The sequence below is a fragment of the Microtus oregoni genome, unplaced genomic scaffold (genome assembly GCF_018167655.1).
Source record: "Microtus oregoni isolate MIOR12 unplaced genomic scaffold, Mior012 000065F_ref0000479, whole genome shotgun sequence".
In the NCBI taxonomy this organism is placed as follows: Eukaryota; Metazoa; Chordata; class Mammalia; order Rodentia; family Cricetidae; genus Microtus; species Microtus oregoni.
In genome coordinates, this window is record NW_024543875.1 from 7,646,831 (window position 1) to 7,659,776 (window position 12,946).

Sequence of the window (12,946 nt, forward strand, 5' to 3'; positions counted from 1 at the left end):
CTGTAAAATTCCTTTCAGAGCTGTTCAGCCACATCAGCAGCAGATGTTTGGTGAAGAGCTGCCAGAAGCTCAGGATGGAGAGCAGCCTGGCCCTGCTAGAAGAAAGCGACAACCCAGTATGTCAGAGACAATGCCGCTGTATACTCTCTGTAAGGAGGACTTAGAGAGTATGGACAAAGAGGTGAGAATGTGATGCAGGCCCCAGGTCCTAGAGGCTGTCACCCACACATCAGAGTCAGTGGGTCTGTGCAGAATAGATAGGTGTTGTGAGACATATTTTCCTGCTGAAAGGGATTTGAAACCATGTGAAATGATGGACACAAGAACATGTAAGCCCCACTCCCAGAGCTTCGTGATTTCTGAATTGTCACAAGAGAGGACTTCTGGCATTTTGTGATACAGGAGACACAGTGCTTTTCAGGGTAACCTGTTAGGGAACAACAGTTCAGACAGAAAGTTGATGGAATTCAGGATGAGGTAACCTAAATTAGTTTGCATTCAGTTGAACATAGATTTTAAAACCATGGATTCAGACAAATTAACACCATTTCTTCTGTCATTTTTACACCACTAAATAGTTTTAGGTACATAAGTAGTTAGCTCTTTCAAATGCTCTGTTTGGGGAATTGAGTACCAGGGCTACAGGTGCGTTTTGTTTACAGGGTGCATATCCTTTAGAACTGTCTCAGAGGTCAGTAGCCTGTACTCTAGACTCATGTTCTCATACAAGCCCTGGCTCAGCCCTGGGCATTCCTGGGACCCTTGGCCTTACACATCTTCCGCCGGCTCTCAGGCTAGCCTTCTTACAGAAGCTTCTGCTCCAGGGATTTTGTCGTGTCGCCTGCAGTGTCATTGCTTTGCAAACTGCTTTTAGGGGACCAGTCTAAGAGTTGAGCCTCCAGTCAGGTGGACAAAAGCTGCCTCTACACTTTTCCTGCAACCGTAGTTGAGCACAGTTACCTGGCACACTTTGCTGTGGGGACAGGAGTGTTCTGTTTCCATTGATCATGCAGCAGAGAGATCTCGAGGAAGAAACATGGTTATTCATTTATTTTTAGCAAAAGCAAGAAAATGCAGACAATATTTTCAGGGTGGAATTCCATCAACAGCTCAGATTTTTCTCTCAGACGATAACTTACTTCTGAGCTTTTACCATGTCTGTGTTCTTGAACATTAAGTGTTTTATTTCATGAAAAGGTTTTTCTCGACCACTGCTTCCTTGTCCTCAAGGTCAGCTGACTCTTACTAAAGCAGTGCCTGCTCCCTGCAAGCGTAGTTGGCTCTCCACCCTGCATGGTTTCCATACTGCTGTTTCCCTTCTGGCTTCTTGGCCTGTCTCAGAGGGCACAGCTTGACCACACTTGTGGTTTTATTCACTTAATGTCAAAAGACCTCAAATTATCCTGTGAAACAGCAACTTTGAGTTACTCCAGAGTCTTACCCTTTCAGCAGTAGGAGCCAGCCTTAGCCCCAGCCTTCCTTTCTCAGACATGTGCTCCTAAGAAGGAGGGGCTGGTGTCACATGCATGGGTGCTTGCTCAGGTGAAGGAAGAAAACTGGAACCTTCACAGCCCTCAGCACCCTGCGCAGACCCAGAAAAGCAAACATCCTGTCCTCCAACAAAGATAGCAGCCAGGCTTCCCCATACATAGGCATAGGGAAGTGTGCCATGGGCCACTGGTCAACATGGACTCTTTCCAGTCTTCAGGAGAAGCAGAGGGCAGGTAGTCAGCCACATAAGATGTAAGCACCAGGCTATCCTCACATGCCTCTGGCCACTTAGGGTCTGCCTGAACCCCTCTACATCCGTTCAGTGTCGATGTGCTTGCACATAGTGCTTAGGTTCAACACTCTCTTCTTGTCAGGGTCCGTGCTCTCAGCAAACCACCCTGACCCAGGTGACCTCATCGTACCGAGCACATCCACAAAGACCCTATCTCCATTGAAACCATAGACACAAGGACCAGAGCAGGACTTGGGGTGCGGGTCAGAACTTGGGCCTCTTTTTCTGGCAGAAACACACATTCACATCCCTCCCTGTGGCTACCTGGGGTGCTTCCATGGGTGAGTTGGCAAGGGTTTTTTCCATTACAAATCAAACATTTACTTGCAGTAAATCATGAAGAAATTTATTTTAAAACACTTCTTTGAAGCTGGGCGGTGGTGGCGCACGCCTTTAATCCCAGCACTCGGGAGGCAGAGGCAGGCGGATCTCTGTGAGTTCGAGACCAGCCTGGTCTACAAGAGCTAGTTCCAGGACAGGCTCCAAAACCACAGAGAAACCCTGTCTCAAAAAACCAAAAAAAAAACAAAACAAAACAAAAAAACAAAAAAAACAAAACAACAAAACACTTCTTTGATCATATATATATATATATATATATATATATGAAATCTTGTCGTTTATTAAAGGTGAAAGCAAACTTGCATGCTATTAAGGTGAACTTACTTATTTAAAGTGTTCATGAATACATGTTTCCATGCCTGTGGCGGCCAGAGGACAACCTTGGACATCGTTCCTAAGGTACTCTCCACCTTGGTTTTGAGACGGGCTCTCTCACTCACTAGGTTAGGCTGACTGGCCAGCAAACCCAGTGGGTCCACCTCTCTGCCTACACAGCTGGATTATAAATGTGTATCGCTATGCCTGACTTTTTTTGTTAAGTTGTAGGGATTTCATTCAGATCTTCAGGTCTCCATGCTCGCATAGCAAACACTTTACCAATTAAACTGTAGCCCCAGCACTGTTTTTCTTGATTAAATATTTGATACTGCAGAATATGGAGCACCCTTTACATTTTTCTATTAGTTGATATTTTGATTTTTTAATCATCAACTCTTATAATACTATTTTACCAAGCACACACATACACAAACGTGCTCATGAAAGAAAGGACTGACTGAAAGAGGGAGGGAGGGGAGGAAGGATGGATGGATGGACAGACACATCATATAATGGCAGTAATATGCTTAGGGCCATTTCAAAAAATTGGGGGAAATTTTGTGCTAATCCCAAACCAAAGTTCATTTGATGATTTTTTTTAAAATAAAATTTTAAAAAGTCAGCAACTCAAACACCATGTATAAAAAACATTCTAATGCATTCAATATAATTGAAGGTACACTAATTTCATATCTGTCTCCTAATGGTGGAAAAATATTGTTTTCTGAAAATAGCTCTCTGTGTATGAGCAGAACGCTTGGTATACACAGCCGCAGCTCTGCCGTTCAGAGCTGTGGTGTTTCAGGCAGCATTCATTGGCGTGGTGTATTGTGGCAGGGTACAGATGTTGGAGTTGTTGTATAACTCTGCTAGTTAAACTGTCAACTTGACACAACCCAGAACCACTCAGAAAGTGAATCTTAGTGAGGAATGGCCTCCATCAGGTTGGCCTGTGGGCATGTCTGGGGGGGGGGGTTGTCTTGACTATTAAGACACACCCTGAAGGAAGCCGACTGAGCTTAGTGCAAGCAAGCAGTATAGGCGCCCTCGTCTGCGCCTCTTACGGGCTGTGGTGTGACTAGCTCTTCAGCGTCTGTTCCCTTGCCTTCCTCAGAAACGAACTGACCTGAATTGTAAGCCAAACAAGCCCTTTCTCTCTCTTGTGTTGCTTTGGTTGGAATGGGGTTTTTTGCTTGTTTTGTTTTGGGTTTTTTTTGTTTGTTGTTGTTTGTTTGTTTTATCATGGGAACAGAAATGAAACTAGAACAGAAGTTGTTACGAGAAAAGTGGGCTTGTTGCTGCTATGAACTTGACCATGTGCCTTCTTGTGCATTGGACTCTTTTATTGGAGGATTGTGGAGGATTTCGGAACTTCGGACCAGAAAAGCTTTTGAGTGCTCAGAGCTTACTGGCCTCCAGCAGGAGCTTAGAAGAGAAGATTGCTAAGAATAATGAAGACAGTGGAGGAATGGTTCAGAGGGGAACAAGAATTTTTGTCTTAGCTCAGTTGGGGCTATTTGTGGATATTTTTGCTAAGAATCTGTGTGCCTGGGGCTGGAGAAATGGCTGTGATTGTCCGAGCTCAGCACCACTGAGGTGAAACCACCCGTGCCTCACTGGGACGATAGAAACGTGTTTCCTCAAGGTCAGCACACAGAAGCTGCCAGGCCAGGCTGCATCTTGGCAATGTATGAACATTGTCCACGTGGTACTCGTTTTGAAGGCATAAAAGATGCAAGATTGAGAGAGCCATAGAGAGCAGCTGAGACTTGGTGCCTTGTGGCAGGGTCACAGTACCTATGGAGGTCCTGCTTAGGAGAAAGACGCAGATGAGCAGTGCTTTCTCCTCCCCACCGTGTCTGTGTTCCCTGAGCTGGTGAGCAGATCCCTGTCCTTGTCACCCTCTCATTCCTGTCTTGCTTCACAGCGGTTTTGATGGCTTACTGCCCAAAGCCCAGATACCTAATGGAGGCTCCAGTGCCACCACTGTGAGCAGGGAAAGCCAGTGCTCTTCTGAGCACAGCACTGACGGTATCATTCCCTGTTCAGAACCACAGAGCAGGTCCTCATTGCCTAGAAAGCAAATTAGAGATTGGGGTGGGCCAAAAAGGTACAGCAGAAACATGCGTAGTTAACAAAAATCAACATTGTGCTTTAGTTTTAGCTGCTTTGTAATCCTGTGTATGTTTCTAGAAATATGTCAAAGCCAAAGATTCTAGTGGAATCCCCAAGGCAGAATACCAGCCTGGAGAGGGTCAGGACTACCTGCAGGCTGGTTTTCTACAAAGAAACAAGTGGGCTTGGAGGCTGTAGGCTGCTCCATCACTAGTAGCATGGGTAAGTAAGGTAACTAGGTTAACTAAGACTGTCCAGGCCTTATCACTAATAAACTTCTCTGATAGTTATTGGTTCTGTACAGTCCAGAGAATGATCGTTGATAGCCATACTTCTGGTTTTAAATGGGTGAGTTTATTAATTACACAGCAAGCAAAAGAAGAAAAATAAATCTCATAGCAGATAGAGAACAGAAATGGATAACCATCTAGTAGAGGTGACTGGAGTAGCCCAGTTGAGAGGACAAACAAGAGGTGATGTCACCAAAGCAAGGGCATGCAAAAATGCAGCAGAAATCATCTGGGGAGGCCCATGAGGGCAGCCAGGCAGAGGTCCTGATCCAGAGCTGCAGGCAGAGCAGAGGGTCTCCTTGGGTGAGGCTTCAAGGGGCGCACATAGCAAGCAGTAGTAGATGATATGAGTCCAGGCAGTTCCTGCTTCCAGCAGCAGTGAGCAGGCAAGCTGAAGCAGTCAGCTAGAGCTCTTGATTGTGCTTCTCTGTGGAACGGCTTCCCAGTCCCGCTCTAGACCTTCATACAGAGGATAAATGATGCTGACATCTGCTAGGATTGCTTCATCTTCTGCCTGTTCTCGGGGTTTCTCTCTAACAGCCCCAGCTGTCCTAAAACTAGCTCTTGTAGACCAAGCTGACCTCGAACTCAGAGAGATCCACCTGCCTCTGCCTCCCGAGTACTGGGATTAAAGGCGTGCACCGCCACCACATGGCAAGGACATGGTTTTAATTCTTGAGCTGTTTGTTCTCTTCCCTCCCTGTTACAGAATTGAGCTGGGAAGGCCCCTGGGGGCAGGCATGGGTTCATGCCCACATGCGTGTGTGTAGTCAGCATTGCTAAAAGATGTTTTGTGTAGTATTAGGACTAACCCACACTACTGCGACGTCACTTTTTAAGAGTCCTATTCTCTGGTTCTCTTAGGGCACTGTATATGATCCCATCACTAGTACATGAGGGTGGGGAGCGGGTATATTATTCCCAACCTTCTTTTTGCTGCTTTATGGTTGTATCCTGTGTCTGGCCCGCACCTTCGGTCGTGTGGCCCTATCTGTTGTTTACCTATGTCTTGTTTACTGTCTTGGGAAGAATGTATTTGGTCAGCCATGAAAACCAGGAGATTGACTGATTTACGCAAGTTGCAGGCTTCCTAGAGCTATGTTCTCAGAAAAAAAATGGTGCTAGAGATTCTGTGTCTCCCATGTCTCTCATCTTTCCATTTTAGGAAGCTAGTTATTGTTACTATTGTGGACATTCTGTTTATCCTCAGATGATTAGCAGATATTACCTTTTTTTAAGCTGAGTGATAATACCTGAAAAGATTTTATATAGTGATAATGAAGCAGAGACAGGTGCAACATCGTATCTCCTTGCTTGCCCACTGCTGTTCTCAGTCTTTGAAAGTTGTTACTAAGGAAGCAGGGCAGTGCCTACACCGGCTGTAGAGAACCATTGCCCACGGCTCTCCTGGGCCCCAGCGGCCACCTTCAGTCCCACCTCTGTCCTTGAAGTCTTCCTCCTCCTGCTTGAGGAACCTAAGAGCGCTGTGGTGAGCACTTGCGGTGAGAGCTGCATGTGTGTTGCTTTAACACACCGTGTGTGAATTATCTCCTGACTCAGTGGAAGAGTGGGTTTGTTGTTGGCTGAATTCAGCACCCGTCTGTCTGCTCCCGTTATCTTTATAACAGAAATTAGTCCCCTCTTAGCGTTTGGGCTAAAACCAACTGTGTAGCAGTAATTCCTGTGGAATGAGAACCCGTGCAGGAAACTGAAGAGACAGCCTGACTGGGACCGTTCGCTGCTGACGCATTTGAGATGTTTGACCGAGCGCAGCAGACGTGTGAAGGTGTTGGGAATGCTCTGTGACTACGCGCAGTCATTTTTACCTCTGTCAGCTAGTGACTGGGTCTTAGGCAGTTATCCTAGAACACACCCTTGGATAAGCTGTTTAGTCAGTAGAGGGTAGTGAGCCATTTGCTAACAATGTATCCTACACAAAATGTTGCTTGATGGTGATTTAAAAGATCCTCATATGTTCATTTTTGCTTTTTTTTTTTTTTAAATCAGTGAGTCTTATCTCTCTGGTCCTTTATTTCCTGGAAGTGTTGATCACTGAAGTTTTAGTAAGATAAGGTTCATTGCATGTGAAAATCTATATGCGAGAAAGAGTTTGTGGTTATCTTTTGTTTTCATCTCCCTGGTGTAAGGAACTTTCTTAGGGGTTTTAGAGTGTAATTTGCATAAGTCGTTTTCAGAACATATGTGCTGCCTACAGCCAGCATCTGTGTGGCAGTTTTAAATCCTCTTGAGCAGTTTCAGAACGCTTCAAGTTTGTTTTCCAAGTTTGGGGTTTTTCACATGTCATTAAAGTTTCTCTTTGGCCTTCAAAGTGTTTTCTGTTCATGAAAATAGCTTCTCCGTTGACATCATTCCCCTTAAATACATCCCACCGCTGTATTAGTTCTGTGACGCATAACAAGTACCACAGACGCAGAAGCTTAGAGCAAGCTCTGTCTTTCCTTTGTCCTGTTCCCGGGGTCAGGAATCAGGTGCAGGGAGCAGTGTCCCCTGCTGGGCCAGAGCCTTCTGCCCTGCATCTTCCCAGCTCCTCGTGGCTGCAGGTTGATTTCCTATTGCTGTAGGACTGAGGTCCTGAGGTCATGGGCTGCCTCTCTGGCCTTGGCATGACCACTAGGCCACTGGATTCCAATAGGAGTCTCTTGTGTGGGAATATCAACCATGGGAATGGCAGTCTCCCCTGTTGCATTTGCCCTTGGGTGAGTTAGTTGAGTGCTTGACTCCCAGCGACTTTCAGATACCTACCACTGAAGAGTCCCAGGAGTGTCCTGTATGTAAAATAGAAGCCTTCGTCCAACAATAGAAAACCAGCCTAGTTACAGACAAAGAAGAATGACATATAATCAGGTTTTGAAAGTACTGTGAGGTGGTGCCTGTTCTATGCCGCTGAATCATGGTCATAGGCATATGTCAGGAACTGACTGACGGACATTAGCTTTCACGTAAGGAGGAAGCCAGGACAGTCTCGGGAAGTTAGCATGTGTCAGCAGTATCCTGGAGGCCCTGAAATTCTGTGTGGAGTCCCCTCTGTCCTTGGTAACGTCATCAGGAAACTTGCAGGCAAGACTGACTTAATGCATCTATAAATACATTGAGTTGGTTCAGAATGTTGGTTCTTTGGGACAAGGAGGTAAGTACATTTATTTGAACTCCAAATCAATTGGTACAAGTTTAAGATTAAGAAACTTGTTCTTGGAGCCCTCGTTCTCTAGTCAGTAGTCAGTTGTAGGAATGGTGGTGCTTTTGAGGCAGTGCTGGTCCTGTTTGGTGACATGGGTGTGGGGCCAGTTCCCTGGCATGTTCTGCACCAGGCTAGGGAGAGCTGTCTGTCTGTCATTCTCTTCCAAGGCTGTCAGTGTCTTGCAAGGCGCTTCCATGACAGAAGAGCAGGAGGGGCTACATTGGACTCCGGCTTGTAGGCTAGCTACCATATTCTGTCCCGTGTGTTCAGGTGTACTGTCTACCTCTAGCCACACCTTGTGGCTCTAAAGCTGTGATGAGACAGATTCTCAGAGAGCTTGTCTGGCTGGGGGACCCTCTTGTGTTCTGTATATTGATAGACACAGGAGTGTTTGGTGTGCTGTGTGGCCTTTTGTGAAGATTTAGTATTTAATTTTGTATCTGAATTTTTTCCACACTTGTTTTTACGTTTTTCTTTAACATTTAACAAAACAGCTTTCCTGTTTTGTCTTTTAAATTAAGTTCATTACAGTTAAGTAGTTTTCAAAAGGCAGTTGACACATTTGCACAAGAAAACCTTTGGAAAATTCATGTCATTTCCAAACAGAAGCTTGATTGAAACAAAGCCAGACTTGGTGTATGCCCACATTTCGTTTTGGCTTTTAAGATGTTTCTATAAGTCTTTGGCCAGCCAGCAGAGCTAATACATGCTCAAGTCAGCTGTCTGCCTCACAAGAAGGCTGGCACAGATATAGGAAATGCTTTTCTGATCAGGATGTAGATGCAACCAGCCACCCAGAGACGCTGGTGGCCGTGGATCTCACCCAAGTTGCCTGTTGGCCTGACAAAGCTGTGCTTGGGTGGAAGCCTCACTGGAGTTGCCCATCAGGACTACCACATTATCATTGCTGAAGCTCAGTAACCACTGCACTGGTGAGCAGCTGGGTGTAGCCCCCTGCCCTGTTTTGCTCATCCCTGCAGTGCAGGATAAAAGCTAAGAACTCGAGTTCTTGGGCCAGAATGCCAAAGCCTGGGGTTGCCTTTGCCTTCTCTGCACAGCGTGGCTCCTACTTGCAGTAAGAATAACAACAGCTCCTACTCTCTGTTACCCGGGTAAAAGGTAGCTCAGTGTAGTGTTGGACCCCAGTGAGGTTCCTCTATCAGAAGCCTATCACCTGTATTCTGTTTGCGGTGTTCCCCCACCCTGTTGTCTGCCCTCCGCCCACCCTCAGATCTCGGGAGCAGGAATCCCAGGTTGGCAGGCCTGTTCCTCTTCCCTCTCACTGTTCTTGCATCACCTTCGTGAGGCAGATGGGAAAGAAAAGCCAGCTGAACAACTGCGCTCTAGACCCCAGTGTCTAGGAGCCACTTTCTCCTGGGACATACGTCCTCAGGCTCTGGGTCTCCTGATCCAGAAGATGCTAAGTGAATGTCCAGCTCACAGAAAGTCCATCAGTACAATATGTGAAAACTTAAGCCATAACGAAAACCACCATCCCTTCCTTGGGACTCACGTGCATGCTCCATGGGATTGTCTGGTCTTCTGCTGTCATTTAAGCGTAGCTTTAGACTCCAGCATTCAAGTAGGAATATAACTGAGTATGCCCTTATGTGGGGATGCTGTGAAGTTATTGTGGTTCTTCCTGGGCAAGTGGATCATGTGACTCTTACAGAAAGCTAACTTGCAAGACCACTGACTCTTCCCCCTTTTGTCAGGTCGATGACATCCTTGGAGAAGGCAGTGATGACAGTGACAGTGAGAAGAAGAAGCCAGAAGACCAAGACAATGAGCAGGAGAGAGCATCAAAGTCCCGGAAGCCCAGAGCTCCAGGGATCCGAAGAGAGCAGCCCCTAGGGCTGTCCCCATCTGGCGAAAGAAGCACCGCTGGCATGCGAGGACCCAGGTGAGGATGGGCGCCTGAGGGAGGCAGTTCCAGGCCTACACCTGCCTGTCACTGAGGTTTGCGTTCTGTTCTGGGTGTTGGTGTCATTTTCACAACAGTGGGAAGGGAGAAGAGAACCCTGCTTGGCCTCCTTGTTTTGGTGGTGGCGGAGCATTGTGAGATCATTTGTGGAAACTGTTCTGACTGCATGTGGTCCTAGCTCTATTGAAAGGTCTGACTGTCACACCTCGGGTCATTCTGTGGGGGTTAGGGAGTGGCCTGAGGTGTGCCTTTGGCATTGCCTGTGTGGCATCCACTTAGGCCAGTGGTTGCCAGTGGGTGCATACTTAACTCTAATAGCACTTTCAGAGGCTCCATCCTGGGGGAGCTACCTTACCCTACCTTCTCCTCTAGGTAGGTATAAATACAGATGGGATGTTGCCATGGGAATTCTTCCTAAGTATCAGGGGTCACAGTGGGTGTCCTGTCACTAGTGGGCAGTCAAGTGGTGGATCAAGACTCAGCAGCTCCATCTGCTGCTGTCAGAATGGCGTGCGGGGCCTTTTCAAGTGCTGGCGAGCATGCGCATCTTTCCCCTTTTGATTGTCAGTGCTTTTCAGTTGACAAAGGTTCTCCTCACTGTATGTTCTTCCAGCCTCGTGTCTGTCTGTGCCTTGATGTTGTGCTGCACACTTGCTAAAGTGCTTCTGTGCATCCTTATGGAGCTAGGTGTCCTGGCCTCAGGATCGTCAGTAAAACAAATAAGGAACCTAATAGTTCTGTCACAATTTATCCAATAATATTCTCCACTAGTTTGAAATTAGTCTCTGGATATATGGTGGGCTTTCTGTTTTGCTCTGTTGGTCCCTATATGCTATTATTAAATAGTGGTATGGCATTATAATATCAAGCTGATTTGCCTTTAAAGTTTGTTTTATCAAATTGACATGAATTTATTTAAAATCCAGAAAGCACTAAAAGGCATGGAATCAAAGATAACCAATTCCAGTGTTCTGCCCCAGCCCTGCCCTGCCCTCGCTGCGTTCTCACACCTTCATTGCATATGCACTGTTAGAGAGAGACCCTGCCTTACCATGCTTAAGCCTTTTCTTTGCACCAATTCTTCCAGTGTGATCCTTTCAGGTTTAGATTATGCAGTATTTTTTGTGACTTAAATTGTTTCACTGAATCTAGAAGGCCATATGGTTGTATTTTCTTTCATAATCATCTTTGGTCTTTTCTTGATTTGATAGTTATCTTTTATTGCTTAGTGTTTCTGCCTGCCTGCCTGCCTGCCTGTGCAGTGGTATACAGAGGGTATATGGACACGAAGTAATATGTCTTTGTCCTCTCAGATCTCACAGCAGTGGGCAGGATGCAGAGCTCAGGGATAGTGCGTAAGGGCCCTTTTAGAACAAACAACAGAAATAATGTGGCTTAATCAGTGTTGGTACATACATATACAGCCTTATGGTATTCCTGTGGCCTCAATGTCAGGCAACCTTACTAGATCCATGTAACCTTAGTGGCATAGCCCTATGGCGATAAAATAACCTCCAATGAAGATGATGTTACCATATCAGGGGGACAAAGGACGTTAAGAAGCACATAAGACAAAGCCTCACTGCTCTCAGCACTCGGCCTTTGGGTGGGAATCCACTGAGCCCACATGAACACAGCTGGAACACAGCTGCTTCCTGGCAAAGGAAACCCTGAGTAATACTCAAATGGGGGTGCAGAACAGATCTAATGGAGGCAGAGATATACCCAAGAAGGAACAGAGAAGGGCCCAGAACCTTGTCCACCCTACCTCCCTGCACATATCCAGTGGCCTCCTTCAGCCCAAGAGCAGAGCTCACCCCCACCCCCACTCTAGTCTTTCTGAATTTCGGTTCTGCACATAGTTAAGTGGTGTAGGAGGGTCTTCTGTTCATGTGCTGCTTTCATTGGTCAATGAATAAAGAAACTGCTTTGGGCCTGCTAGGGCAGAACTTAGGTCGGTGGAGAAGACAGAACTGAATGCTGGGAAGAAGGGCAGGGTCAGAGAAGCCATGGATCCTCCGCCTCAGACAGATGCCGGTTAGAATTTTGTCGGTAAGCGACAGCCACGTGGTGATACATAGATTAACAGAAATGGTCTAAGTTAGCCAATAAGAAGTTAGAGCTAATGGCCAAGCAGTTTTTTAATAAATATGTGCAGGGAAGTAGGGTGGACAAGGTTCTGGGCCCTCCTTTGTTCCTTGCCCATTGGGCTCTTGGACATAGCTCTGCCTCCATTAGATCTGTTCTGCACCCCCATTTGAGTATTACTCAGTGAGAAAGCAAGCTGGCCTCCAGCACAGCAGCTGTGCCGTGGTCGGGATGAGTCCTCTAAGCAAAAACCACCTGACTTAGCCAGAAGAGTTTGGGTGTAGCTGCCCTGGGTGCAGAATGGGGGAGCATTCAAGATGGGGGAGCCTGGTATATGCCCACCCAGATTTCTAGGTAACAGCCCTGTCCATCCTCTGGCGCCTAGTAAGGCTGATGGAGAGCCTTGTTAGCAAACACACAACACAGTTCTCGCCCTCCTCACATTTGTTCTTCACCCCTAAGGACCCACGACAGCCTCAGCAGTTCTCACCAGAGCTTGGCGAGTTCCCGCGGCCTTTCATGACATGTATGAGGTTCTCCGATAGCTGTCCCAGCCAACAGCCAGCACAGCCTCTGGAAACTGGATAGGAAGGAGACATTCTGGATAGACCCAGCTCCCATCAACTCTGTGCCTCTCAGACTTGGAGGTCTCACAACTGCCAAGTTTCTTAGTTCTGTTCCTGAGTGTGATGAAGCTTAACAGCTGAGGTGCAGGCTTGGTTTGTCACATGGTGCTCTGCTTGGCAGCACATCCTGTCAGGTTCACACGGCCAAGCTGTTGAGAATCTTAGCACACTTGAACTTGAAAGTGACTAACAGGAGGAGGGAGCCCGACTGTATTTGTACTTTCCCACCAAGAAGTGATCCAGGCTCCTCTCAGCAACAGC

General features: G+C 46.7%; 1 protein-coding gene across 5 annotated transcripts in view; it reads left to right on the forward strand.

The window, feature by feature from the left end:
- The window catches only part of Ctdp1 (CTD phosphatase subunit 1), a 59,664-nt gene that overhangs the window by 37,832 nt on the left and 8,886 nt on the right, over positions 1-12,946 (forward strand). For 4 of the 5 annotated variants that reach the window (XM_041640903.1, XM_041640906.1, XM_041640904.1 and 1 more), the window contains 2 exons: positions 19-181; positions 9,763-9,950. In XM_041640903.1, coding sequence (XP_041496837.1) covers positions 19-181; positions 9,763-9,950 — 351 coding nt within the window. The remainder of the gene's footprint in view (positions 1-18; positions 182-9,762; positions 9,951-12,946) is intronic. The other variant, XM_041640907.1, reaches the window with a different exon arrangement.